The following is a 27,532-nucleotide window of genomic DNA, read 5'->3' as shown; positions in this document are numbered from 1 at the left end:
CTCAGTGTGACGTACATTTTGGCTTGCATGTGGGTTCCTCATCCATCTCCGCTGCTAGAAATGTCTCTGCGAGGGCGGGGCTGTCTGCCTTGTTCAATGTTGAACTCCTAGGGCGCAGTGCAGCACCTGGCACTTTACAGGGCCTGGATAAATATTGTGCCTGCTGGGGGCCACTAACTTTAAAAAGTGTCCTGCAAACATGCACACATAGAAGCATAGGAATGGTCTGGAAGGAATGAGGTCAGGTTCCTAATCTTGGCTCCTGGGGGTTGGGGAAGGGATCAGGATAGGGAATGGTGATGTGTGTGCCCACATACACTTGGGCATGGGGTGGTGGGGCGCACTGCTGGCTTTAACTGTAATTTTACTTTTTACTAAACAAAAATGAACAAAGCACGTCTCAGGGCAGCAGAGAAGGCAGATCGGCAATCCTAAGCCACACTCTCGAAGAACAAAAACACCATCACACACTGCAATCCGCTGGTGGGTTTTGAGTCTTCACTTTATTACTGTCACCAGAAGTCACCACCTTTACTTGGTTCACCACAAATGGACGGATGTCATAAAGGGGGTTGTCACGGGGCGACTGTATTCATTCTTGAGAGGCTTAACCAGGTGGTGGGGGAGTCCAGAGTAGGGGCCCAGGATGGGGACCACCATTCACCGCACACACGCACACAGTTATATTTGTGGAGCCTTATATTATACATCTTATATATAGAAAATATATATATTTATACTATACACAGGCAGTAACGCTGCGGGAGGGGCCGGGGGACCCGGACAAGGGCTGTGGGCACCAGAGGATGGGGGTATCACGTCAAGGGGCAGCGCTGGGAGACGGCTGGACCAGCCCATCCTCCTACAAACTCTGGGGAGGGATGTCCCCCTTCGTGCTCCTTAGAAAATTAGAAGGGATCTTGGGCCAAGGTTGGGGGCTCCCCATGGGGTAACAAGTGGGGGCTCTTGGTTACATGGGGGAAGCCTGGGACCCCGAAAGTCTTGGAAGATCAAGAATGACTAGGAAAGGTTGGGCGGGGGAGCAAATGCCAATCTCCTGGGGATTAGTCCCTTAATTGTTACACCCAGGGTGGACCTAGAGCCACACCCAGGCAGGCAGCCTGTGACTCCGTGGGATGTCAACTCAGAGGCAGGAGACCTGGATCCGGAACCTCTAGCTCTGTGCTTGATTTGGGCAAGTCACTGTCTTCCTGGCCCAGACTCTTCTGTCTCTTAAGGGTCCTTGCAGCTCTAAACTTGTGTGGAATCCAGTTTTCCTGAGCTGTCTCTTGCGCTTGATGGGAGGAAGAGACCTAAACTGCAAGGTCAGGATGCTGGGCCCTCCAGGGTGTCCTCAGCCAAGACACAACAGGGCTTCCCTGCCAACATCCCAGAGGGGGTCAGGGGCTGTGGGTCTCTCCCACACGCTGCCCTCCAACATCTCTCGCCCTGTTTCTCAGTGCAACCACAGGCTGGCCTCCACCGGACGGTGGGATGTTTGGGCTGCGCCCCAGGACGAGCGAGGAACGTTGAGATGGTTCAGTGACCCCAACTCCCGGTGGGGGTCTCATAAACCTTCCCAGTGTGGAGTAGCAGGGAGAGTCTGCAATAAACACCCAGAGACTGGGCGCAGCTTAAATGCACCCTGCCCTCCAGCGCCACGCCGGCAGAGCTGGTTGGTGCTCGGGGACAACAGATGGGCATCCCCCAGGGTCCCCTAGTGTCCATTAGCAGGGGAGGTTGTTGGTGGGGAGGGGAAGCACTTATGCACTGAACTTCTGCCGGAAACACATCCGTACCTGCCCACCCACCCCCTTACCTGTTCCGCCAACTCTGGTCTGGTACTGCCAGGCAGAAACCACCACTCGGACCGCCCGGGGGGCAGAGCCCTTCCTCAGATGGGGAACACTGAAGTCAGCCCCAACCGGCTGCTGCTCAGCTCTCGGGGGTCCTCTCCCCTCACTGCTGCCCCTCAGGAGGACTCGCACAGACCTGAGTTCGCACCCACGCCCTACTGCTAACGCCAACTCCCTGAGCCTCGGTGTCCCCTGCTGTGGAGTGGGGACGGTGATGCTACTTCTCTGCCTAGGAATTCCTTCTCATTCCCTTGCGGCTGTACCAACTGCTGCCATCCTCCGCACCCTCCTGGGGGGCCTCAGCCCACCGCGCAGCCCTGGTCCAGTTGCGGGCTGAGTGTTCATCTCTGACAGACCGCCAGCTCCTGGTCCACAGCTCAGGCTCCCCATCGCTGCTGCATATCACCTGCCTCTTTGGGTTCTGTGGGGATGTGGGGAGCCAGTGGTGGGAACGCCCAGCACCTTGCCAGCCCACAGCCCCCTCGCTCTGTGACCCGAGGCGCTGGATCCCAGGCCTCCTCGTACCTCCACTGTTCAAGGCCTCCCTGTGCCTCAAGGCTCAATGAAGAGCCCACCTTGTGCAACAGACCCCTAGCCTTTCCTGTCCCTTGGGGACCCCTGCTACCCTCTCCTCGACAGCCTGTGGCCTCCCCAAGCCCACCAGGGCCCTCACTGCTCGCCGCTGGGCGGCCTGTGCCACAGCGGCAGCTCCCAGGCTGGCCGTGCGGGGCCCGAGTCCTTGTCCTCTCCTTTCCTCCTCTCACAAGGAGACTGGCCCCTCGGTGGGCCTTGGGAGAGGCCGGGGGAAGGACCTTCCATTCCCACAGCTATTTGAGCCCCTAGGCCCCTGGCTGACCCCAGAGAGGGAAAGATGAGACAGTGTCGCAGAGCAGTTGTTTCCTGGGAGGTCACAAAGGCAGGAAATCGGGACACCTGCTGGGTGGTTGGGGCCAAGAAACCCAGGCAGCCAGCCCAGCCCTGCCACTCACCCATGGGACCTCGGGCCAGCGGCTGCCCCTGTGGGCCTCCTCATCACCTAGCCCTGGGCAGGGTCTTAGCGAGCTTCTCCTAGGGACAGGGACAGCGGTCAGTCCTTTGAGAGGCCACAAAGCCGGTACCGAGCCCCCAGAGGGACACACACAGCCCAGTGAGGCACGCAGGGGAACTCCCACCCTGGGAGCAGCCGGTGGGGAAATGGGCAGAGGGCCTGCAGGCAGCACTGTCCCCTGGGCAGAAGGGCCCCTAGCCTGCAGTAGAATCAGGGTGGCTCCCGGGCTGAGGTCCCCAAGGCCCCCCAGAGTCATGGGGGCACTGAGCAGTGGAGCCCCTGGCTGGGGGCTGCGGGAGGATGGAGGTGGGGGGCCGCAGGTGCTCTGCAGTCAGGCAGCCTGGGCTTGGCCCCGCTTCCACCTCTGGCTGCCTGAGCAGCCCTGGATGAGTGGCGCTGACTTCTCCAGGCCTCAGCTTCCACAACCACAGACAGGAGACAGCCCCAGCACTCCCAGCAGAGCTGTTGCGTTGCTCCTAGCAGTGACAGCCTCCAGGGTTGCGGGTGTTCACACTTACCCTGCGGCCAAACCTTCCCCGCATCACCTCGGTCTGTCCTTCCCTCTGTTCCCCCCTCTGCCACCGACAGGGCCTCCTCCACACCTCGTCTTCCCCGTTTTCAGAGACCACTGCTCTTCCAAGCGCACGCCAAGCATGGGCTGAACACACAGTAGGTGCTCAATGAATGCTCGATGACACAATGAGTGAATGCAAATACCCCAGGCGCCTGCTGAACACATTTCCACACACACGTCGACACCCCCCATAATACCTTACTGCCCCCTCCCATCCCAAGCTGCCCTGGACCTCAGCAGAACAATTGGGAGGCTGATGAGGTGCTGGGCAGGACAGCCTGGGAGGGAGCAGGGGGCAGGGTGTGGAGGGAGGGGCAGGGGACGGTGGGGCAGGGGCAGGGGCAGGCGGGGGGCGGGGAGAAAGGGGGAGGAAGTGACCACTGCGGCTCAGTAGCCCTGCGACTGGTAGCCCTGGGGCTCGGTGTCGAAGGAGTTGGCCGGCTGCTGGTAGGTGCCACCCATGCCAGTGGGGTCTGGCCCGGCGCTGGGCTCCACGTAGGGGGCATAAGGCATGCTGGAGTCCTGGCTGGGGTCCATGTAGTCCTGGGAGAAGAGGGCTGAGTCGGCGCCAATCTGGTACCGCTGGAAGGCCAGCACAGCCTGGCCTGCCTGGGGACGAGGGCCGGTGGGGACAAGGACAGGAGGGAGGGGATGGTTAGAAGAGAGACAGACAAGAGCATTGGGTTAGTGGTGGTTAGTTCACCAGACACAAACAAAAGAGGGTTAAATATCCTCAAAGCACCGAAGACAAACTAAACCTGACTGAGGGGCTGGAAGCGGTCCTTGAGGCCAGCCCTTCCGAGGCCCAGAACCACAACGTCCAGCCAGAAAGAACTTCCGAAGTCACCTGCCCCATGCCCCCTCATTCCAGAGGTCACTGGGAGCCACTGAAAATTCTAGTCTCCATTGTGGAGTGTTAAAATGGTCCAAAAGTCCACAACTTCCTTTTCAAACTGTTCCCAGAGTGTTGTGGAATGGCAAAAAAAAAAAAAAAAAAAAAAAAAATGTTTCTTGGTAGGACAGAGAGCTGTTGCCACTTCCGAAAATCTTTGTCTCTCTTGTAGCTTGGTCCAGCCATATGACTAAGTTCTGGCCAATCGGTCACCCCGAGTTCTTTGTTCACCCTTTGACATGATGCCTGGAATACAGATGTGATGGCTGCAGCTCTGGTTGCCATAATGGACCATGAGGTCCAGGAACCAAATTGTAAGGATGAAAGAGACCTAGGTCACTCAAGACTTCTGGAGCCTATGCTGGCCTTGGACTGTCTTCCTAGCCTTGGACATCAGTTAAACCACTGTTACTTGCAATTTCTCTCATTTGCTGCCGAACCTAATTCTAGCTGAAACAACTTGGTCTGTCAAGTTTGGGAAACAGGGTTAAACAGAGTGAGAAAAGTTTCAGGACCATAGGACTTGTCAGGGCCTTGACCCTTTAATGCACCCTGGGATCCCCAATGGGGAAACTACAAGCCACATTGCCACCCTTATCTGACCACTGAAGCCTTTTTTTTTTTTCAGTTGGGAAAAACTGGTCTACAGCATACATGCATAGGTGGGAAATTCTTTTTCAGTAAAAGCAATTATATTGTTATTAAGGACAATGACACGGACCACACCAAGCAAGGGAGTGAGTTAAGTCTGTCATTATGAGAACAGTTCACAGGGTCACATTGAAAGCCTCGCCAGAGCTCCTTCCAGCCCAGGTAACTTGGCTGTGACGGAGACGTGCTCATGCCCCACACACCCATTTTTGGGGAAACTGTGGCCTGGAGAAGGGAAGCCTTGAGGCAGAATTGGTGCCAAACTCAGACCTCCTGATCCCAGGCCTTCCCAGGCCGCAGCCCTTCCCCATGTCCCTCCCTTTGATCAGGCCCCTGACAAAGCACCAAATCAACTGGGAACCCCAAAGGGTCATCAGGTCAGAGGCATATGCTTGGTGTTTAATTCCAGAAAGTTCCAGAAGCCCAGTGATTAGGCATTCACTTCCAGTCTGTGTCACTGGAGAAAGCTCAGAGGGGCGGCTTTTCCTGGGAAGGGGCTGCGTGAAGCCAAGTGTCAGGGGCCCGGGGAAGGCGGGCCTGAAGGAGCTGGCCGAGGAAACCGGCTGGGGCTCTCTTGTGTTTTCTACTCTGCGGGTATGAGGCCCTGGCTGCTGGGGGCTCCGTCGCCGGCCGGGAGAAGCAGGAGGGAAAAGCCCCCTGGGGTAGCAGTCTCCGGCACCTGGATCCATCGGCAAGCCCGCAAGGGCACGTGGGGAATGAACGAACGAACGAACCAACGAGTCCCTAAGAGAAACTTTTGTAGATGCGGTTCCCCCGAGCTCCCTGGCTCCACTGCCCAGGCTGGTGTCCTGCACAAGAGACGGGGGCTGGAGCAGGTGGCCTCCGCGGGTCCTTTCAGGGAGTGGCCTGACTGCGGACACTGACTGCGACCTCCGTGTGCAGTCCTCTGCCCGCACTGAGTCACGGCCTCCCTTTGCCACCCAGTTCAAGGGGCCGCAGCCCGGAGCTAAGGAGGGACATGGGCTCCTGCTGGACTGGGGTGCAGAGGGGAAGCCGGGGGCTCCACCTGACCTGCTTCTTCAGATCAGGTGGCCTCTCTTGGGTCGCTCCACCTGACCAGGCGCAGCCCGCACCTGCATGCCTCCGGGGCCTGGAAGCGCACTCTGCTCTGCTCCGGGGCCTGCCTGTGCTGCGTTACCTCCTCAACTAGTGGACAGGTGGGACCAGGGGCTGGGGGCCCCAAGGAGGGGACCTGTGCAGGACTGGGGGCCCAAGTCCTTGGGAAGAGCAAGGACTTGCCACATGAGAGTCATCCCGAGGCTCCGACTGGGGAAGTGTCCCCGAGTCCTGGGACGGGACGGGCAAAGAGATGAATGAGCGAGTGATGCCGGAACAAAAGAGCCTACATTTATTGAGCGTCTCTGTGCCAGCCTTTGTCTCTTCCGTGCGACAGCCCTGAGAGGGGGCCTGTTATCACTCCTCGGCCCAGGGGACTGGGCTGAGGCTCAGGGAGGTGCGGGGTTTGCTCAGGGCCCCACAGCACACAAGAGGAGTCCTCTGGTGTCCTCGGCCAGGCCTCCCTTGGCAGCCAGTCTCCCGGGGGCCGTGAGGTCAGCCTCGTGCCACAGGTTCACATGGTGCTCCCGGCTCAGCACCTGGCAGCCCACGTAGGGAGCCCCCTCCACCCCCCGAATGGCTGGTGGCTGTCCTTTTGGGGAGATTTCGGTTTATCTCTCTCCCCTCCCCAGCCTATGGGCTCCTGGGGCCAGGGACCCCGTCTGATTCATCACTAGGCACAAAACAGCTGCTCAATAAATGTTTACTCAATGAATGAACACATGAGAATAAACAAAGGAGGCAATGAGTAAGTAAGTGGCAAGTCTTAGCTGGCCTCTCATCCAGACTTCCCTGCCCCGGGGACCCTGGCAGGAGGCTGCCCCATGTCCTCGCCAGGGGGCAGGACACAGGGCTCCCAGCCGCGGGAAGCCGGGCAGGCCCACTACGGCAGCGCTGAGGTGGGAAACAGCGCGCTGTATTCCTCCTGGAAGGTAAGGTCCTTGAATCTCCGCACGGCCAGGGCTGCGGTCAGGCTCTGCCAGGAGAGAGCGGGGGTGAGGCCAGCAGGGAAGGGCTAGGAAGGGCAGAGGGGCCAGCAGTGAGGCAGGCTCCGGCGGGCGTGGGGGCACTCTCCCTGCCCCTGAAAGTCCTGGTGCCCCATGACCCACTCTTGCTCTATGAGCCCCAGCCCCAGCTCAGGGCTTGCTGCTCCCGGGAGGCCCCCACTTCCAGGGTATCCTCTCTGGTCAGAGATGCCCCGGGGTCACCTCGTTCTCCCTCCCAGCCTCGAGGATGCAGAGATCTGGAGTGACCGTGGCTGGCCCACTGAGGCCTGAACCACGGGTCTCCTCTTCCAAACTCCAGCTCCCGATGTTGTACTGGGGCGAGGGGCCTCACGCGAATATGGCCATCCAGGGGCCCTCGAAGAGAGACGGCAGTGCCCCAGCGCAGGCCCAGAAGGGAGCGGGCATGGGGCTCCTCCCTGCAGAAGGCTAGGCCAAGGAGGCCCGAGGGCCTGGAGGAGCGGCCGCGGCAGTGCGGGAGAACCCTTGGGGCGGGAGCCGACTGGCTATCTGCAGGAGGCAGATGAGGAGAGTAGGAAGGAATTGAGGTGACTTGGACCCTCAATTCCAGGTCTTGCTTGTCATGCTGGCGGGCGCTCAAGACCACTGGGTTCAGAGCCCACAAGAGCTGGGCTCTGGCCAGTCCAGGGCAGAGACGAGCTCTCCTTGATCCATGCGAGACACGTTTTTTTAAACTCCAATAAATTGCTAACACATAAAGATCAGACTTCACACAGAAATTCAGCTTTTTGGCTTCTGTAGTAAATGGAATCCCTGGCCCTTGTAGGTTCTCATTCCTCCTTCTCAACAGGGGCCGAGGACAGGGTGCCCGTTGAGGACAGGGTGCCGGTGCCACCTCACATCTTGTCTGCCAGGTGGGCAGCTAAGTTTGTGACACTTTCCCCCAAACCCAATCTCCTGACGTTACAGATGGGAAGACAGAGGCTTGGAGAACGAGAGGCAGCCCCAAGGGATGACCCAGGTCTCCTGACTCCTAGCCTGGGCTCCTTCCCAGCCTCGACACCTCGAAGCCTTACCTTCCTGTGCAGGCCTCAGCTTCCTCATCTGTTAAAAAGAATGGTAAACACCCACCACCCAGCAACCCTGGCAGGCGCTCTGCACCAAAGCAAGAGTCCACTGTCACCACATGACTGTCCTCTCTGGCAATGGCAACAGTCTTCCTTGGGGACAGCCCCGTCGTGGGCATCGAGGACAGAAGCAGAAGGCAGGCCCTGGCTATGCTGGGAGGCCCCCGCCCCGGAGCCTGGCGGGGCAGGCCATGCACTCACCCACGTGAAGATGGAGAAGAAGGAGAAGGCGATGGCGGCCCGGGCTGCGTCCGTTCCTTCGTTAAGTGGGTTGTCCTTAGGCTTGGAGACCTGCCACTGGTTGGCCAGGTAGCAGAAGCCCACGAACCAGAGGAAGGCCCAGAAGGCTGGGATGTCCACCAGGGTCAGGCAGAATGGCCCATGCGTGGGGACAGGGGCAAGTTGGGAGGACATGGGGAAATCGAGGACCAGGCAGAGGTTCCAGAGCACACCTCCCATGCTCCCCCACCCCCAGGGGGAGCAGAGAGGGGAGCACAGGGAAGGCGAGTGAGAAGAGAGGACAGTCCAATGCACAGCCAGACAGAGACCACGGACAGGAGCCAGCCACGGCCCAGGAAGAGCGGGGGCCGTCAGAGGGAGGGAGGGAGGGAGAGAGAGAGAGAAAGGCAATCAGCTGAGGCTGGCATTTCTTTAACCTCAGCCAAACACAGACTTCCCAGCTGTCCCTGACTCTCCCCCCCTTGAAGCCTGCAGCCCCGAGGCCTCCTCACTCCCCACCAGCCTCCCAGGGGAACGGGGGCAGGGGGGAGGGAAGGGCAGCCAGGTCAAGGGTGTGTGGCTCAAAACCAGTGGGTCTGAGCCTCGACCTCTAAAGTGCTTGCAGCCCCCCAAAGTCCCCCAGGGCAGCGAGAGGCCCTGCGAGAACCTGGGGCTGGGGAGCTCCGCAGTGGGAGCCCCGTGGTAATGAGGCTTCTGTGGGGCCCAGAGCTGCTCAGGCGGGGCACATGTGTGTCGGGGCACCCAGAGCCCAGCGCCCCAGGGGCACTGCTGGGGAACCCTGGGGCTCTGTGGAACACAGTTTGAGAACTACCAATTTTGTTCCAGTTCCTTCAAGTCTAAGGGACCCCAGACCTTGCTGCCAAACTCATCCTGAGAGTCTCAGGCCTAGAAATGGGGGGAGGTCCCTGCCACAGGCCTGACACCATGGCCTTAGGCTAGTGAGGAGTCTCCTACTCTTAACCTCAGCCGCCACCAATCAGATTCTCTCTACATTTGTGGGACAGAGGTCAGAGTGCCTCGGCCAAGGCCCCTTCGGAAGGGCAACGACAGCCGGTCGCCTGGCTCCCCAGCCTCCCCCACCGCGTTCTGACTCCCTGGGGGGCCCACGAGGGAGGTGGCTACTGAGAGGGGGGCCGGCTCTCCGCTGTGCCGCTGGGGCTGCTCCAGGGGTGCAGGCCGGCGCAGGCCCCGCCCTTCCCTGCTGCCGCCTGTGTGGCCCTGAGCCTGTCCCTTCCCCCATTTTACAGGTGTGGGAGAGGATTAACGCGGCGACCGGGTTGGGAGCTCACCCGAGACCCCGATGTCGGACAGGACGGCTTTCTTGCGGTCCTTCACGCTGCTGATCTGTGGGAAGTACACGTCCAGGGCCAGGTACAGCAGGCAGGTGAGGAAGGCGAGCACGCCCACGGTCACGCCGTAGCTGCAGGCGTTGGGGTTGCGGTTGTAGATGCAGAACTCCTCGCCCTCCGAGGGGGTGTTGAGGTAGCCCTCGTTCACGATGGAGCCGAACACCACGATGGAGAACACCTGGGGGGTCGGGGGTGGGCCTGAGACCCAGTGCCAGCCCCACGGCGGGGCTTCCCAACACCCCGAGCACCCCGTGGCCTGCTGCCTGCCTTCCTGGGAGCCCTCTGCACCCGAATAGCAGGCATTTCCGAGGGGAGGCCCAGGGAGGGAGGGCAACTTGCCCGGTGTCCCACAGCACAGGGCAGGGTCCCTGGCTTCCACCCGCAGCCCCAGGCACTGAGGACCCCCCTGCTGCGGATGCGTCCCCTCACCCCAGCCCAGTCTCCCTGGGCCCTGACACGAGGTTCCTCTCAGACTGGAGCCGGCCTCCCAGAACCAGTGGTCTCAAGCCCTCCTGGGTGGGGAACCCGCTAAGCCTCCACCCCCATCTCATGCACCCCTTCCCTCCAGAGCGCCAAGGGCTGTCGTGGGGTCTCAGGCCCCGCCCTTCTGTCCTTGGTCCCACCCTTCCCTGTTGTCTAGGCCCTGGGTGATGAATGCAAAAATAACACCAGTCACTATCCTGACAATCACAGGGTGGCCTGCGCCACCCTGCACCTCAGGGAAGCACACGCGGTACCTCCTTTAACCTACAACACGTCTATTTCAGCGATTACTTCCACTTGGTAGGCAGCCAGCTCCGATGGCCCCGGGGCCCCACCTCCTGCTACCGACACCCTGGGCTCTGGCCTGGGCCTAGTGATTTGCTGCATAACATGGCAAAAAGTGATGGTGCGTCACTTCTGCGAGGAAGCCACACACACTCTGGCTCTTGGTCCCTCTCGCCTGCTCACTCTGATGGGAGCGGCGGCCATGTTTTGAGCGGCCTCATGGAGAGGCCTAGCGGAGGGAAGCCTCCCACAGCCCACAGAGGAGCGAGTCCTGCCACCACCGTGTAAGTGGCCTTGCAAATGGATCCACCCTCAGCTGTCGGATGAGCCCAGAGCCCTGGCTGCCACCATGACTGCAGCCTTTGACAGACCCTGAGGCAGTGGCACCTCGCTGGGCAGGTTCCTGACCACAGAAACTGTGGCATAACAAACACAGTTTATTATTTGATGCCTCTACATTTTGCGGTGATAGTTCACTGATACAAAATCAGTGTCACCAGTGTTTTGCAGGTAAGGCGGTTAAGGTGCAGGTTTCGGTTAATGTGCCCAGGGTCACACAACCGGTTGGTGGCAGAGCTTCAAACCCAGGGACCCAACTCGAAAGGTCCTGTTTTTGCCTCCTGCCTCTTGCCTGCCCTGGACCTGTGTGAGGACGAGGAGGCCCAGCCCCACGGACACACGTGTGAGAAGGCAGAGCCTCGGCCGGCGGGGATCTTTGTCATCCATTTTCCACTTCTCTTTGTTTTCCAATTGTTCTACAAAAAACTATAATTGCAGTATAAGCCAGACATATGTGCATGTTCAGCTGATACAAGGATGGCCAGTGACTGACAGGTGCGGGGAAAAAATATGAGAAGCGGTATTACCTTTTTAGCTTATCTTTTTAAGATATCTGCACTTTACATGGGTTTTATAATGTACTAGATATGTTAGTGTGTACGTATACAAGTAAATCTACATTTAATAGGAGAACTGATGCCAGCGTTTTTCCTGAAGGCCTGCATGAGAGCCCTGGTTTGTCGCTCTCTGTGTTCAGAAGGACCTGGCCCCATGTCCAATGGGTGAACGGAGAAGCAAGTGACAGCACAACCCTACAACAGAGCATTATTCAGCCATGGAGGGACCGCAGTTCTGAAACATGCCACGCACGGGTGAACCATAGAACAAGTGCAAAAAGTGGAAGCAGCTAGACACAAAAAGTCAATATTATATGATGTCTTTCACGTACTACATCTGTAATAGAGAGCAGATTCGAGGTTACTGGGGAGGGCAGGGGAGGGGAGGGGAGGAGAGGGGAGGAGAGGGGAGGGGAGGAGGGAGGGGAGGGGAGGGGTGGGAGAGAGAAGGATTACTTAATGGGTACAAAGTATTTTGCGGGGTGATGAGGAAGTTTGGGAACTAGACAGAGGTGGTGTTTATGCAATACTATAAATGTACTAAATGCCACCAAACTGTACACTTTAAAATAAAGTCGAGTGTATATGAATTTTTCTGCAATTAAAAAAATAAAAAGGGAGGATTGGGGAGCTGTGTCCTGGCTCAGCCGCGGGCACAGAGATGGGCCGTGGGCCACGCGTCAGCCTGTCCTGACTTGGGAAAGTCCGCAAACCCAGCCCTTCCGGGCCCGGCGGTCCCCTGGCTCACAGCGCGGCCCTGGCAGGGCTTCTACGGTCTTCACAGTCACGCATCTGAGAGGGCGATTTGTACTGCCCCTCACTCACAGAGCAAAACACAGAGGTTCAGAACGTGGTGCCGCTGCTGTTGGCAGACCAGGCTGAACTTGAACCTAGGCCTCCTGCGCTCAGCCCTGCGCTCGTTTCCTCCAGACCCAGCGGATTCTCAGCGCAGAAGGAGGGTCCTGAAGAAGGACTGGTATTTCCTGAGACCTGAGGGGTCAGGCAGTGTGACCAGGGCCAGGTCTGGCGCTCAGGGGCGCAGGAGGGGAGAGATTTCAAAGCACTTCCTGACAGACACTCCCTGAGGGCTGCCGCCAGAGGTGGGAAGAGGGTGGCCCCCTTCCAAAGGCAGGCAGAGGAGATGGGAGGGGAAATGAGAGGGCAGAGGCCCCTTTGGGGACAGCAGAGGAGGAACTGTTAAAACAGGGCCCTCTTGGAGGAGAGAAGCAGGGAGTCCTCAGAGAGACCAAGAGGAAAGTGCTGGAGACCATGTGTCCCCAAGAGGGTAAGAGCAAGATCAAAACACTCTCAGAGGGACAGGCGAGGCCAGCGCGGGATTGAGCAGAAGAAAGAGGCTGCTTACCAGTGCCCTGCTGCCTGCCCTCCGGCCCCTGGGCCCCTGGCCTTCCTCTCTACCCTGCGGTCCTCTGGCAAACATGGGCCCTTGGTCAGGTATTTGCCACAGGGCAAAGGTGTCTTGGTGCCTGGCACTGGGCTGGGAGGGGGCGTCCAGGGGTAACCACATCCATGGAGGCCCTGCTGGCGGGGAGCTGATGGCCTGGACGGGCAGGGGTGAGGGGCCAAGAGTCGGGGCAGACTACCTGGGCTGGTTGAAATCTAGCTTGGCCACTTGTCTAGGGGGTGACCTCAGGCAAATGACTTAACCTCCCTGAGCCTCCGTTCCCTTGTCTGTAAAGTGGGGCAACAACAGCCCCTAAAGCACCGACCACCGTGAGGAACGAGTGAGGTCCTCACAGCACGTGGCGTGGAGCGGGTGCCCCAAATGTGCCGGACGGGCACTAAACGGGTGGAATGGATAAGCGGGCAACGACCGGCAGGCCGTGGCAAAGGCTGGGCGGAGGTGGTCAGGGAAGGGCGCCCGCAGCAGTGGTTTCTGGGCCGAGCTGAGAGGGAGCACCGCCCCCAAAGGTTAGGAGTCCCACGTTTCAGGCAGAGAACAGAAGGGGCAAAGGCCGACCACGGAGAAGGAGCGTGGCCGGAGTGTGACCAGGGAGCTGGGACCAGAGGGGTACGAAGGGCAGGAGGGACAAGGCCGGGGGGCCGCAGTGGGGACACTGAATGTAAATGCACTGAGAAGTCACTGGGCGGGGAGTGACAAGACCTGGCTCTGTGGATCATGGACTCTCAGGTCCCTTCAGTGGCTCCCCTCTGCCTTCTGGATGTACCTCAAGCTTGGGGGGTGGTCAAGGCCTCACCTCCCTACACTTCCTACCAACCACCAACCACCTGCTCCCCCACCTCTTCGCGTCCCAGGCCCTTGTCACTAACGGTTTCCACGCCGCAGGTCCTGAGCTATAACGATCTTCCCTGTTTAAGTTCCATGGAGGGATGGGCACTGAGCCGCCAGGGGGCCCCTCTGCTGGGCACGCACTGTCCGGCCCAACTGCTCCGCGCCCGCAGGTCGCCCTGCGTCCGGGCCCTGGGACGCCTCATCTTGGAGGCCAGAGCATGAGGGCGTGCCCCGAGCCGTGCGTTCATTCCACAGTATTCCCCAGCAGCTGGGATGTGCCAGGCCCTGGGCGGGAGGCGAAGGAGGTGGAGGAGGTGGCGAGGTCCCTGTTCTCACCAAGGGAGACAGACAGTAGCTGACAAATATGAAGGTAAGTCCTGACAAGTGTCCTGAAAAGGCAGAAAGTAGGGTGAGAGGAGACGCACGAGGCAACTTGGGGGAGGGGCTCTGATGACCGGCCCTTCGGGCAGAAGACCCCAAGGAGGGGTAAGCACAGGTGCAAAGGCCCTGGGGCGCGAACGGCTCCGTGGGATAAGGGGGCACATGGGGGCCAGCGCGGTGCCTGACTGAGGTAGGCAGGGGCTGGCCCCTGTGCCTTGAGGAGTAGGGTGAATTCAGGAGCCACTTTGGCGAGTGACTTGGTCTGACTGAGGTTTGAAAACAATCACCCTGCCATGGAGCAGACAGCCTGCAGGGGCCAAGGTGAGAGCAGTGCCCAGGGGAGCGGGGAGGGGCCAGGCCGGTGTGGGCAGCGGTGATGGTGCCGAATGTCTGCGAAGGTGAAGCCACCAGTGCCTGCTGACAGGCCTCTGCTGTGGGAAGAGAGAGGAGGAACGAGGAACGCAGAGCAGGCGGGGGCGGGGCTGACAATCGAGAACCCAGGTGTGCATATAGGGCGGCAGGGCTGGGCCAGGGCAGGGAGCCGCACCCAGACCGGGCCTCACAGTTTACAGACAGAGGAACTGAGGCTCGGGGAAGGGAAGAAACGTTGCCAAGGACACACCACCTGCCCACTGCAGTTTCCTAAACTCTCTCCAGGATCCTAAGCCCCAGTTTAAGGATCCTGCATGGAGCGGCCATCTCCCCACCCTGAGTGGGAGGGGCCGCCCCAGGAGCTGGGCACAGCTATCTGTCCCTCCCCTGCTTCCAGCCCCGGCAGACAAAGGGGGACTCCCTCGGGACCCACTAGGTGACTCTTAATTAACTCTACGTGGTCCATGTCCTTCTTCTCGGTTTACAGCTCATTTTACAGCTGCTCCTGGGAACCTGCTCAGGTCACACGGCTGGTTAGGGTGAATCCAGTCTCAAACCTGAGCCTCTAAATCCAAGCTGGTGCTCTGTGGCCTCTGGGATGACTTGCTAGGGCCAGAGCTGCAGGGACAGCAAGGAGCACAGAGGGCAGCCAGTGGCAAACCGGAAATTAAGCCAGAATGAAATTCTATGCTATGCAGGGGAGGCCTGGGGAACTCGTCTCAATGAGCGGGCCTATTGCAGGGACCAAGACAGGCCTGCGGAAGCGGGAGAGGATGGAGGGAGGGCGGCCCAGGGGACCCAGAGGGGCCATGGGTCCCTGGCAGGCATGAGAGAAATAATCTCCTTCCTTCATGCTACAGACAAATGCTAAGAAACAAACCAACCAAAACCCCCCCCCCAACCAAAAACAAAACAAAACAAAACAAAAAACCTGCCAAAGTAAATGGGCCAAGGAGCTTTGAATTTTGGGTTTTTGGGGTTTTTTTGTTTTTTCTTTTTGCCATTTTTATAAGCCGCCAATGCTGGGTCTTTTTAAAAATGGATTCCAGATGGCACTTGGAGCAGAGCTGTGTCGAACTCAGAAAAACAAACTGGAAGGAATTTCACAATCTCAGTATTTCAGGATCTCGGACTACTGGATTCAGCCCGGAAGAGAAACGGGGAGTCGCCAGGCCCAGCCCTGGGCTCCCCTCCCCCTCCCCACTCAGCCACCCCAGGGGGCCGGGGCGGTACCTCTGCAGGATAATGTTGCAGCTGCTGGTCCCACCGCCCCATGCGCCCTTCCCCACCTTTTTCATCTTTTGAATAGGAGCGAACTCCTTCTCACCCTTCAAAATCCTAAGGGCGGTGGTGACTCCCCACCGCCTTCTGGGACAGCCTTCTTCCTGGTCACTCTCCCCCACCCTGACCCTGCACATACTCCTGCTGGAGATTCAAGAGCTGGCCTGCCTCCCCCACAACAGGCTGAGACAGCCAACAGCTTCCCCGGGGGCCTTGCATCCATGGGTGCGCCTGACAAAAACGATCTCATTTAATCCTCACCAAAACCCCTACAGATAAAATAACCCAAAAAACACCCCTGCAAAGCAGGCTTAATTAGCCCATTTCACAGAGAGGGAAGCTGAGGCTCAGAGAGCCCTGGACTCTGGCCTGCCCGCAGCAGGTGGGCAGGGGGCTGGGCTTCCTGCCTCAGCCCCACTCCTGAACGGAAGCCAAGCCTCTGAAGGAGCGGATTCCAGATCCCAAACTGCAGCATCAGCATGAGACCTAGGAGGGACACCTGCTGTCCCTGTGTCCACAGTGCGGGAGGGGCCAGGCCCCCTTATTCCACATCTGCATGCAGAGCTGGCAAGCTGTGCGAGGCGGGCAGGGGGAGGTGGGCACTGGGCTAACCCAGGCTCTGGGTGCAGGCAGAGTCGGGGCGTGTGGGGTTGGGGGCGGGGCCAGAGGCCACTTGGGTTCTCCTGGAACTTCCCAGAGGCCAGGCTTTCAACGTCTTCAGGCACATGCAGAGTGTCCCTAAATAAGCTGGAGAGTGGTGGGAGCCGGCACCCCCTGGGCCTGCCAGCTCCAACTCCGCTACCTCACCCTGCATATACGGCTGGGAGGAGCCCCGGTCCTTGCCCCGCGCTTAAAGGATCTGCTCACTGGCTGTCCACTTTGCAGTCTCGACTGAGCCTACTTCCAGGCGGCAATGTTGCCTCCCTGACCCTGGACAGCCTCCCCTCTGGCCTCCTCCAGGCCTTGTCCAGCTCACCAATCCCAACTCCTAGCAGTCCCCCCACCCCGCCCCCCGGCGGGCTCTGAAATGTCCCTATTTGGGTGCCTGGTCTTACCTCCAGCCTCTCCCAGCCTCTCAGTGACCTCGAGCTACCGTCATTCTGGCTTCCACCCAGCTGCTCAGACCCCAAACTGGGCTCATCCTCGAACCCCATCCAACGGGGCAGTCAGGCCTTCTGCTTCATCCCCCCGCCCAACCCCCCGTAACTTGAGTCACTCCATGCCCCCATGCTGGTCCTGGCCAGGATTGCCTCTTGCCAGGCGATGACAGCAGCTTCCCAGTCTCACTGTGTTCACTCCCGCCCCCTTCACTGTCCCCTTTATAGCAGTTGGAAGACTCTCTTTAAACCTAAATCAGACTGTGCCACCCACTCCCTGCTCCGTCCCACCTATCCCCCCCCCCCCGTGGAACCCCCCCCCAGGGCTCAGACTCCTTCCCTACCACTCTCCTCTCCCTGGCTGCCTCCCGAGCTCCTTCCCGCCTCGGGGCCTTCGCACAGCGCTGCTCTCTCGCCTGGGGTCCCTGGAGCCCCCAGGTCTTCCTGGCTGGCTCCCGCTGGCCCCTTCTCAACGTCCCAATCTCAGGGCACGGCGGCGCCTCCTCCTCCGAGAAGGAATGCACGAGGTGCAAAGCTGGGGGAGGGCTATGTCCCGCCTCCAGATCAGGGTCCCAGAGCTACAATTTTCTCCAAAAACTCAATGTATTTTCTTGATAATATCATTATCTAGTTTTTTGGGGTTCCCCCCCACTATTTATTGGCTCACTTCTTGGACATACATTCCCAGAGGCAGAGGGAGGGTCCGGAAAGGCTTCGAGGGGAGCAAACAGCAAGCCTGGTGGATGGACAGCGCGCAGGCAGCACAGAGGTCGGCAGGAAGGTGAATCCCCTGCCCAGGATCCCTGGCCCGTGCCCGACTCAGACACCTGTGACCGCGGAGCTCGCTCAGGCTCAGTCCGCCACGTGGGGCTGCTGAGCGCGGCCGAGCCTGCCTTCCTGCCCGTGGCCTTGCCCTCCTGCCTCCTGGGCTCCAGGGAAAGGCTGGGAGAAGGAGGGCACCGCGCGCTTGCGAGGGATGAGTCAGGTTGGCGAGGGCCCCCCTTCGTGGGAATGGGGCTCTGCTCCCCAACGTCATGTGAGGAAAACGGCTGAGGCGCGTGATGGGCACCCGGCAGCCACTCGCTTCCTGGAGAGCCCCGTGCAGAGCCGCAGGGCGGGTGGGGCGCCCCGAGTCCCTTCTCCCCTCCCCCGGCCACCCGGGCACCATGTTCTGCAGCCTTGGGTGTGACCCGCTGGGGATTCGGCTCTAATCTTCCCACAAGCTGTCCCCTCTGGCGCTCAACAGTGGGGGTGGGGCACGGGCTCTGCCAGACAGGCAGGGGCCTCCTGTTCCCGAAGCGCGGAGACTCAGCCTGGCGAGCTGAAGGCTCCCTGTTCTCTCCACACTGTCCCCCTCCTCACCCTCCTGTGGCTGTGTAACAAGGGGGCCAGTAGCCTCATTAAAAAGGGGGAAACTTGAGGCCCAGAGAGGGGCCAGGGGTCGCGCTCGGTGGCAGAATTTCCCAGAGGCCGACCCCATTATCTGCGTCCTAGGCAGGGAGCAGGTGGGGGGTGGCGAGCAATGCCACCCCTGGAGAAGGGCTGTAACACCGACCGAGCAGGGCGGCGCCTTTCCCAGGCAGGACCTCAGGGGTGCCCCATCTTACAGGGAGGGAAACTGAGGCTCTGTGAGGTCCCCCCGCTGGTGAGAAGGCTAGAGGGAACCACGCAGCGCTTCTGCTTGTCCTCGTCCTGGCTCCCGTGCCAGCCTCCGCCCTGCCAGTCCCTACGTGCCTGCCATTGCTCTGTGCCCCTCCCTCTGCGAAAATCCTAGGTCTTCAGAGAGATAGTTGGGTCCCAGGCCCCGCCTCACATTCTAGAAGAGAAGAAAGACACAAGGGGGGAAAGCCCTCTGCTGTGACAGGTTTTACAGCTGGTCACACAGAGTGAAGGGAAAGGGGGCGGACAGAGGGAGCGTGGAGGGGGAATCCCGGAAGGCTTTCAGGGGGAGGAGGCTTGTGAGTTGGGCCTTTAAGGCTGGGTAGGAAGCTTGCACAGGGAGGGCGGCAGGTTGAAGGAGGGCGGCGGAGCAGTGCGCTTCACCGTGTGGCTCATCCACGTGTAGAGTCCTTACAAGACGCCAGGCACGGCCTAGGACTGGGGACGCGACAGTGGTATCACACCACTGTCCCTGGCAGCCCCTCACGGCTCTCCCGCTCCTCCCGGCCTTCGCTGTGCCTTTCCATCTGCCTGGAACTCCTTCCCCTTCCTCCCCGGCTGGCTGCACCCCCTCAACTCCACTGCCACCTCCCGCCCCCAACCCGAGGGAGTGCTCCCTCACTCCAGGCCTTGTGTTCACCACCCTATTTTAGCTGGTTTCTCCACATGGCTCCCTCACTGAAGAGCAGGCACCCGGCACATGCCGATGCGCACACTAGAGGGAAGACGCCAGGGCGTCTGCGTCCTGTGGCTGCTGGGTCCAAGGGGAGCAGATGCAAACCCCCCACTCCCTGACCGATGCGCTGAGAGATCCGTTAATAACAATCAGCCACGGGATTAGGCAACGTGAAGGTCACGGATGATGGAGGGCTGGGGAGAAGGCCCGGCGAGGTGCTTGCGAGAGAAAACTGAAGGAGAAGCCCTGGCGAAGGTGATGGTAGACAGACCCTCCGAAGGAACAGAGAAATGGGCAGGAAGGGGCGAGGTGGGGGGAGATAAGACATCGTAAGGTGATGGAAGGAGCCAGAGAGGGGAGGGCAAGACTGAGGGTGCGGGATAGAGGGAGGGAGGGAGGGAGACAGCGTGCCACTGGACCTGAGTCCTTGAGTAGGTGAGAGGGTGGGGTCTAGTGACAGGAGGACCCCCTGTGTGAGGGCCACACAAAGCAGGAGGGTCACTGGCCCCCAAGGTCCCAGGCCCAAGGACCAGTGGAATCAGGGCAGGTGAGGGGGAGCGGGAAAGACAGAAGAGGACAAGGCTGTGGGAGGAGAGAAGGCCAAGGACGCGAGCGGCCGGCTGTGAGAAGGGTCACAGCAGACACTGCAATGGCCAGGAGCAGAGGCGGGATGGTGCTGGACAGAGCGGGTGCCAAGTCTAGGCCTCGTGGAGGGAGAGGGAGAATGACCCGGGGCTGGCCTGCCCCCCCAGCCTGGGGCGTGGCTGGTCCAGGCCTGGCATGCGGTGCAAAGCTGGGGGAGGACTGTGTCCCACCTCGAGGCCCAGCAGGGCAGGTAAGGGGGAAAGAACGCCCCCCCCCCCAATAGGGCTGCCAAGGGGGCAGAGTCCTGGAGTGGGGAGGGCCAGGTCCCAGTGTAATCTGCAACTAGGAATGCTCAGAGGGTGCTGCAGACTCGGGGACACAGGCCATGTGCTCCTGTCCCCACTGTGAGTTCCTTGAGGAGCCCGGGTTCTCGAGGTTCCTGGATGACATTCCTAAACAGTCTGGGTCTGAGAGCCTGGAGCTGCCCCAGTCAGGCAGCTGCCCCTTCCGCGAAGTCCTCCCCCCAATCCCCCTCCCCTGCCGAGGGGAGCTGAGCACAAGCCCACGCCCGGGGACGGGGTGGAGATTCCCCCAGGAATGCGGGCACGGCTGCCCTGCCAGGCTCCACGGACCGGACCGGACCGGCTCTGCTCACGCACAAGGGCCTGGGCCCAGGCCCCCACAAAGCATCGGGGAGGGGCGGGGGGACTGTGCTTCTTGACACCACTTCTTTGAAGACCGGCCAGTCCAAGAGTTCCCAACCTACAATCCACTAGGAGGCTGAGGGGGGTTCTTTGAGTGTGGAAAGGTTGGGGACCATCAGCCCAATGGGGACGATCCTTTTCCAATATGACAGGTGGGGAAACTGAGGCCCCACCTGAGAGCATGGCATCTTGCTCAAGTCAGCTGCCACTCAGGGTGAAAGTGGGCGCAGAAAGGGGCCCTAGGCGCTCCCCAGCACCCAGCTCTGCCTCTTCTTCCCCTGGACAGACAGCTGGCTCTTCCCTGGTACTGAGTGCAGCTCCCTGGCCAGCGCCAGCGCTGCCATCTGCCCTCTCCCTCCGCTCTCCCCTCCTCCGGCTTTAACTCCTCTGCACCCCCTCCTCCCGGAGCCCAAGCCCCAGTTCCTTCTCTCCAGACACAGGCTTGCCTGACAGCTTTGCACAAGCAGACGCCTGAGGCTCAGGGCTCCCTGAAGCAGGAAGCGGCCCCTCCTTGAAGTGAAGTCAGCGCAAGCTGTGATCCCAGCAACCCCAGTTAACTTCTCTGGGCCCCAGCTCCTCACCTAAAGTGGGGGCCACAAAACCCACTTTGGCCAGGATATCACATGCCTAGGAGGTGTGGGCTGCATGATAGGCCTTTTAAACATTCCTGTCTACAAACCTTCACCTCTACCCTGAACCCAGGCACCGCAATCCCATATTACAGATGAATAACAGAGGCTGAGGGAGGCCTGGGATTTTCCAAGGTCCATTCTGGGGGTCTTGCTCTTGGTGCTCAACTCTCCTGGGCTCCCCGGGCTCCTGCGCTGCCCCTGTACGCAGGAAATGCCAAGGAACCCGGCAGAATTCTATCAGCCGACATCCCCTGAAGACCGCCTCCTGGCTGACCCCACCCTACACCTGCGAGATGGACCAGCCGAGGCTTAGCCACAGGCAAGCGAGGGGGCGAGAAAGGTTCCAGGACACTCAGCGGTAAATGCCAAAGGAGCATTGGACCTGTCTTCACGGACCTCGCCGTCAGAGTGAGTGACAGGGACGTGACTGGTGCTGGGAGAGCACAGGCTAGATAAGACCGCACGATTCCTGCCAGGACACCTGCCCCGGGGCCCTCTCGCAGCCACATTTCCACACGGCAGCCACAGGGAGCTTTCGAAACACACCTCTTCGCAGCTTAAAGCCCCTCTCTGGGGCCCCCATGGCCCTCAGGTGAAGCCCAGCTTGTGGATCCGTCACCAGAGGCCGTTTTGGGTTGTCCACCTCTACTTGTCCCTCTAGCCACTTGACTTGTCACTTTCACCTATATACTCGAGGCCCCCAAGAGCTCACCATCATTTCTAAAACCCACTCAGACCTTGTGCGCATTCTGTTCCTGCCGCCTGAAATGCCCCTCCCTACTTCTTTCTCACAATCAGCTCAGGAGTCACCTCCGCCTGGAAGCCCTCCATGCCTCTCCCCTGCAGAGGTAGCTATGCCCCACTGGAACTCCTCGTGGCATCCCAGGCCTCCTGGATGGTGCTTGCAACTCACTTCTATTCTCATTGGACTCAGAGCCTCTCCAGTGGGACACACAGGCTGGCACTGACCAGAACGTGGTATGTGTGGAATTAACAAAAGAAGCCCCGAGCTGGCCAGTCTCTGTCTCTACCTGGATCCCTTTTACCCACCCTTCTGAGGCCTGAGGACAAGGGCGTGCAGCCTGGTTGGGAACCAGAACAAGGGGTCTCATCTTGAAACTGCTGTGTTTGCAAAGCGAGGTCAGCTTTCCTACTCAGCGTTCACTTGGGGTGACTCAAGAGCTGGTAAGAAGAGGGCATAAAGCCTCCCCCCCCCCCCCCGTGAGCCACCCCGCGGTGCCACGGGGTATATACTGAATAGGGACCCTGCAGGCCAGGTTCAAACAATGGCTCTGACAGTCTGAGCCTCGAGCCAGCTGACAAGTCCCCTCCGTCCTGTGCCTAATTTGTCTTCTGGGGGGTATGACACACTCCCTACTTACAGAATCCCGGGTGTTACAGCCAATGTCCTTAAGAGATCAACCCTGCCCTGGCTGGTGTGACAGTGGATTGAACACTGGCCTGCGAACCGAAAGGTCGCCGGTTTGATTCCCACTCAGGGCACATGCCTAGGTTGTGGGCCAGGTTCCCAGTTGGGCGCATTCAAGAGGCAACCAATTGATGTAGCTCTCACATATTGATGTTTCTCCCCCTCTCTTTCTCCCTCCCTTCCCTTCTTTCTAAAAAATAAATAAATAAATAAAATCTTAAAAAAAAAAGAGAGATCAACCCTGATATAACAAAATTCCAAACGTTTTATTTTTCTATTTTGCCCAAACAGCATTAATTTAAAAAACACTCTCATCTACCAGCACCAATGTGTTTCCCCCATAGGTCATTTCAACCCTGTCAAAGTAACACTATAAATTCTAAATAGAAAGTGGTCCTTTATATTAAATCAATTCTCCTTTGGGGCGCCCTTTGTCCCACTCGGCTCCAGCATAAGAAAGGAGTCAGTACCGGCTGTGGTCACGGAGCAGAGGCCCCTCTGACCTGGCCTGGGCCTCCCTGGAGACCGAGGCACAGGGGGCAGCGCAGCTGGGGCCTGTGGGAGCAGGGAGTGGCAGCAGGTCTCCTGGCCGCCCCCCCCAGCACAGCCCCTTTCCCCCGCCCCCTACCGTGGGCAGAGGCGGCAGCTCTGGGCTTGCCCTAGACACTCCCAACTCAGCCATGCCCTCCTCGCCCAGGGCAGAATCTGCCAGAGAGCTCACCACCTTTAACCAATGCGGTCAGTTCCTCAGCTCTTGCTGTCAATAATGGCCTGACAGGTGTGGGTGGGTGGGTGGGTGTGTGTGTGTGTGTGTGTGTGTTGGGGGAGTGGGGTGCAGAGACCGAGGGGAGCTGAGACAGTCTCAGTCAAGAGACAAGGGGGTCCTAGAACCTGCTTCTACCCCAACAGGACCTGGGGGCTCAGGCGGCTCAGGTTCCAGGGTGGGCTCCAGGCCCTGGAGTTTACATGGTTTGGGGATCCTCTTTCAGAAAAATTTTTTAACAAATTTTACAAAATTATGAGCCTATGGCACACATTGCTGCCCACCCCCCGCCCCCAGGGCTGCAGGAGGCGGCCAGGCAACACAGGAGTCCTTGACAGAGCAGCGATCCGGCGTGCTCTGCCTGCAACCGCGGGGCTCCCAGGACATGGCGCTTTCTGAAGCTGGGACGGTTCTGGCAAACGTGGGTGGACTGGTCCTCCTGGTCCTCGGTCCGCCTGCCAGAGCCCCCACCTGTGTGCTGAGGTGGCAGGAGGGCGCGGGGCACGCTCCCCAACATGTCGAAACGTCTCAGGGTGTCACTTAGCTTTGAAAAAGACTGCAAGGAGACCGCAGCCCTCCCCAAGTGGGGGGATCTCACATGATTCCCCCCCAAATTTTTTTTGTGGTAAAATCCACATAACATAAAATTTACCACATTAATCATTTTTAAGTGTACAGTTCAGGGATACAGTGATATAAAGTACATTTATGTTGTTATGCAACCATCTCAGGTGATTTTTATATTTTCCAATAACTGACAGGTATCATTACTTTTATGATCAGAAAAAACTCCTGTATTTTATCTATTAACTTATTTTTTAGAGAGAGGCAAGAGGAGGGAGAGGAACATCGATGTGAGAGAAACACCAGCTGGCTGTCTTCTGTACACCCCTGGACCAGGGATCGAACCCACAAACTAGGCATGTGCCCTGACCAGGAAGTAAGCCCGCAACCTTTCGGTTTGCAGGATGACGCCCAACCCACTGAGCCATGCTGGCCGGGGCAAACCCCTATGTTTTAAAGGTACAGAGGATGGGGGGGCTATGGGGGCAGGAAGATTTGGGGTCGAATTCTCTATCTGCCACTTACATGCTCAATAACCGTGGACTTCTCTGAGCCTCAGTTTCTTCAAGTGGGACACAGGCTGTTGGGGGAACTAGCTGGGTAATGGTGGCAGGGCCTCGCCTACACTGGGGACTCAGTCAAAGTTACTTTTCCTTCCTCCTGTGTGGAACATCTTCCCTGACCCCAATGTGCACGTTTATAAACTCACCTCATCCTTCCAGGCCCAAAGCGACGTCACTTTCCCCATGAAGTCGCTCTGATTCCCAGGGCAGGCAGGAGACCCCTCTCCTGGCTCTCACCCCCTCTGACTGGGGGTGCCTGGCTTGCTCCGCAGTGGGACTGAGGGCTGCGTCTGAGTCACTCTGCCTTCCCTTGGGGCCCAGCAGACTCAACAAACCTTTGCTAAATGAAGCCCTCACAGGCAGAAGTGACCCGAGTGGCCAAACTGCCCACGCCTCCTCACAAAGCCGGTGGCTTCGTCCTCCCAGGCCAGTGGCCCAGGAGCTGACAAGGGAAGCGACGCTCCCGATCAGGCAGCTGGCGCCCAGAGCTCTACCTTTGCCAAGAGCCTGTTGGGTCTCTGGGGAGCTGGAGGCTGGCACCGACGAAGGAATTCAGTGCCACAAACCCTCTTGGATGTGCCAGGGGTGCCGGGCCTTGTGCCAGCTCTGGGGACCCAAAGACTAACAGAATCGGGCTTCTCTGCCCTCAAAGAACTCCCCACATGGTGGGCACCCTTCTCGTGACACCAGGAGGCTTTAATGGTTTTAGACAAACAAACAAACAAACAAACAAACAAACAAACAAAAAAAGGCAGCTCCATCAGACCCTAATACAGCCCTGAAAACCCAGGAAATGAGGGAGTTTGAGCACCCTGAGGTCTCAGCTGGCTTTAGATGGAGCCTCCTGGAGCCACCAACAGCGCCACTGACCCCCATTCCCAAACCAGGACCTTCTGGTCTGGGTGCACAGGAACTCGCCCCAGGCCCGTGGTGGCAGGACCCTCCAGGCGGGTGCCTGGGCATGGCCAGCCAACCCTCAGGGCCCCAGGCCCCTCCTCCCCAGACACAGCAGGCCTTCTTTCCCTGGGGAGCTGCCAGGCCCACGTGAACCCTCCCCCTGGTCCCATCCTCCTCTCTCCTACCCCAGGTTTGAACAGGGGCCCCACTCAGACCTCGGCACTGGGGTACTCTGCCCCCCACCAGGCTGGACGTCCAGAACAGGTCTTTCTGTTTTTCACTGTGGGGAGGGGACCTTTCCTCGGGCCTCCCAACCCCCACAGGCATCCAGGTGTATGCCGTGGGTGGGGGGGGGGTGCTGTCACAGATTCATGAAATATCAGAGCTCAAGGAGGCCTCAAGGAGGCTCCTCCCACTTCTCTACAAATCAGGAAACTGAGGCATGAGAGAGAAGGTGACGCTCCCACCTCAATATTTAACTCCTGGTTTTCCGTGAACATTTCTTGGGTGGTTTCCAGCCCAAGGTCACGCTGCGAAGGCGAGGCAGTTCCCCTGGCGGAAGCCAGGTATCTGGCTCGCGACGCATCGCTCCACACCGTCCCATAAAAACCGGGTTCCCTGTCCTCTCCTCTTTGAACGTCCACTGCAGGCGCAGCGTGCACCCCCGCGAGATGTTCCACGCCCTGATCCACCCCCCAAAAAAGGCCACTTGAAACCCGGGCTCCTTCCCCACGGTCGCCGGTCCGCCTAGGCAGCGGCGCGCAACCCGAGCCGCAAGCTGCAGGGCCGCAGCTTGGAGGTCACGGAGATAGGGGGGAGGGAAGCGCCCGAACTGGGGGCACTGAGACGTAAGGGCCCCAGGAGGGGCAGGGGCGCCCCCGCGAGCGTCGAGACACCCGCCTTCGGAGCTCCGGAAGGAGAGAGAGGCGGGCACCGACACCCCGCAGGACGGCTCCACGCCGGCTGCCGCGGCCCTTGTCTGGGGTCCGGTGGGGTCGGGGTCCACCCGGCGCGCCGCCGCCCTTGCCCGCGCCCCCACCCTACCCCGGCTTGGCCGGGTAACCCAGACGTCCTTACCCAGGACACGACGCGCAGGATGGTGTGCGGCTGCCGTACCAGAGTGTGGGGGTCGAAGGCGCCCCCGGCTTTGCCCGCTCCGTACGCACCCCCTTCCATCGTGCCTGCACCCGCACGGTGCCCCCCGCTTGGCGCGCGCCGCCAGCCCGTGCGCGTGCGCGGCGCCCCCGCCCCGTCCCCTGCTCGTGGGGCCGGCGCGGCCGGCGTGGCCCAGCGCTCCCGCGAGGGGGCGTTGTGCGCGGAGGGCGTGGGCCGCCGTGGGCGGGCCGCGCGCGCCCTCGTGCGCCGGGCGCGTCTGCTGCGGACCCTGTGGAGAGCGTGCTTGTCGCTAGCTTGGTGACCTCTTTGGGAAATTGGGAGTTGGGGGAGGAAGGTGTGTGCAGCGAATGCAGGATGTGTCCCTGTCGCCGGGCTGCAGGTCTACGTGGCTGCTTTGCCTCCAGCACAGTCCGTCCGAGCCTGAGGCTCCGGCTGAATGCATCTTCGTTGTTTATTGGCTTGTTTCCTGGCGCTCTGTCTACCTCCAATACAGTGAGGCGGGGGGGGGGGGGGGGTCGGCGTTTGTCCTCCTCAGAGGGTGCTCGGCACACAGTAGGTGCCGCTTGAGATTTCGCGAAGGAGTGAGTGAACTACGACTGAATATGCTTTCTCTAAGAGCGCTCCAAAACAGCCCCACCCCTCCGGAAGACCTCCCACCTTGCTCTTACACTGACGTCATGCGGGTCCCTAAGTCTGCACACCTCCCACGCCCAGCCTAGACGGGTGAGACACTGGGCACAGAGGTGGAAGCTGAGGGAGAGCAATAAATCATTTAGGAGACTCCTCTACAACTCTCGTACCCTACCTCTTTCCTTAATCCAGTAATTAATTAGATAGTTATTTGTTCATTTTTTCCTCTGCAAGCCTGTGGGTTTTGTCTGTCTTGGTCACTGCTATAGCCAAGGCCGTGACACACGGTAGGAGCTCAAGAAACAGAACCTAGTTCCCATCACAGGTTAGGCCAGAGCTCCAGGTTTCGTGGAAACGGAGGCTGGATGGCGGAGTGCTCTCTGCAATGGAACGCACCACCATCCAGGTCTGGCCTTCTGAGGACTGCATGGTTTTGGGGGCTTCCCTATATGCCTCTGGTTACCTCCATTGGTCCCAGGAGCAGGTGAT

The 27,532-nt window shown here is 59.5% G+C and overlaps 1 protein-coding gene across 4 annotated transcripts; it reads right to left on the bottom strand.

Moving 5' to 3' along the window:
• Positions 1 to 485: 485 nt before the first annotated feature.
• SYNGR1 (synaptogyrin 1) lies at positions 486 to 26,526 on the bottom strand. Of its 4 annotated transcripts, none has more exons than XM_054582404.1 (4): positions 26,375 to 26,526; positions 9,720 to 9,957; positions 8,392 to 8,537; positions 486 to 4,083 (listed from the first exon to the last, which is right to left on the bottom strand). In XM_054582404.1, the coding sequence occupies exons 1-4, from the start codon at positions 26,471 to 26,473 to the stop codon at positions 3,712 to 3,714; spliced, it is 855 nt and encodes a 284-aa protein (XP_054438379.1). In that variant the 5' UTR covers positions 26,474 to 26,526; the 3' UTR covers positions 486 to 3,711. The 4 variants fall into 4 exon arrangements, with proteins under 4 accessions (XP_054438379.1, XP_054438380.1, XP_054438381.1 ...); XM_054582405.1 differs by having other exon boundaries at positions 3,805 to 4,087; XM_054582406.1 differs by having other exon boundaries at positions 3,805 to 4,021.
• Between the last annotated feature and the right edge of the window lie 1,006 nt (positions 26,527 to 27,532).

Source organism: Pteronotus mesoamericanus, unplaced genomic scaffold (assembly GCF_021234165.1).
Source record: "Pteronotus mesoamericanus isolate MK-2021 breed Mesoamerican mustached bat unplaced genomic scaffold, CSHL_Meso_final contig_702, whole genome shotgun sequence".
In the NCBI taxonomy this organism is placed as follows: Eukaryota; Metazoa; Chordata; class Mammalia; order Chiroptera; family Mormoopidae; genus Pteronotus; species Pteronotus mesoamericanus.
The sequence above is the reverse complement of the archived record's forward strand: the minus strand, read 5'-3'. Positions and strand labels throughout refer to the sequence as shown.

What these genes read in the sequence shown, in the direction of transcription:
- SYNGR1 (XM_054582404.1), bottom strand. Translation starts at nt 26,473, where the DNA reads ATGGAAGGGGGTGCGTACGGAGCGGGCAAAGCCGGGGGCGCCTTCGAC. An exon ending in TCCTGCGCGTCGTGTCCTGG is followed by an intron (nt 9,958 to 26,374) that starts GTAAGGACGTCT and finishes CCGACCCCCCAG; the next exon opens with GTGTTCTCCATCGTGGTGTT. An exon ending in GTCCGACATCGGGGTCTCGG is followed by an intron (nt 8,538 to 9,719) that starts GTGAGCTCCCAA and finishes TGGACATCCCAG; the next exon opens with CCTTCTGGGCCTTCCTCTGG.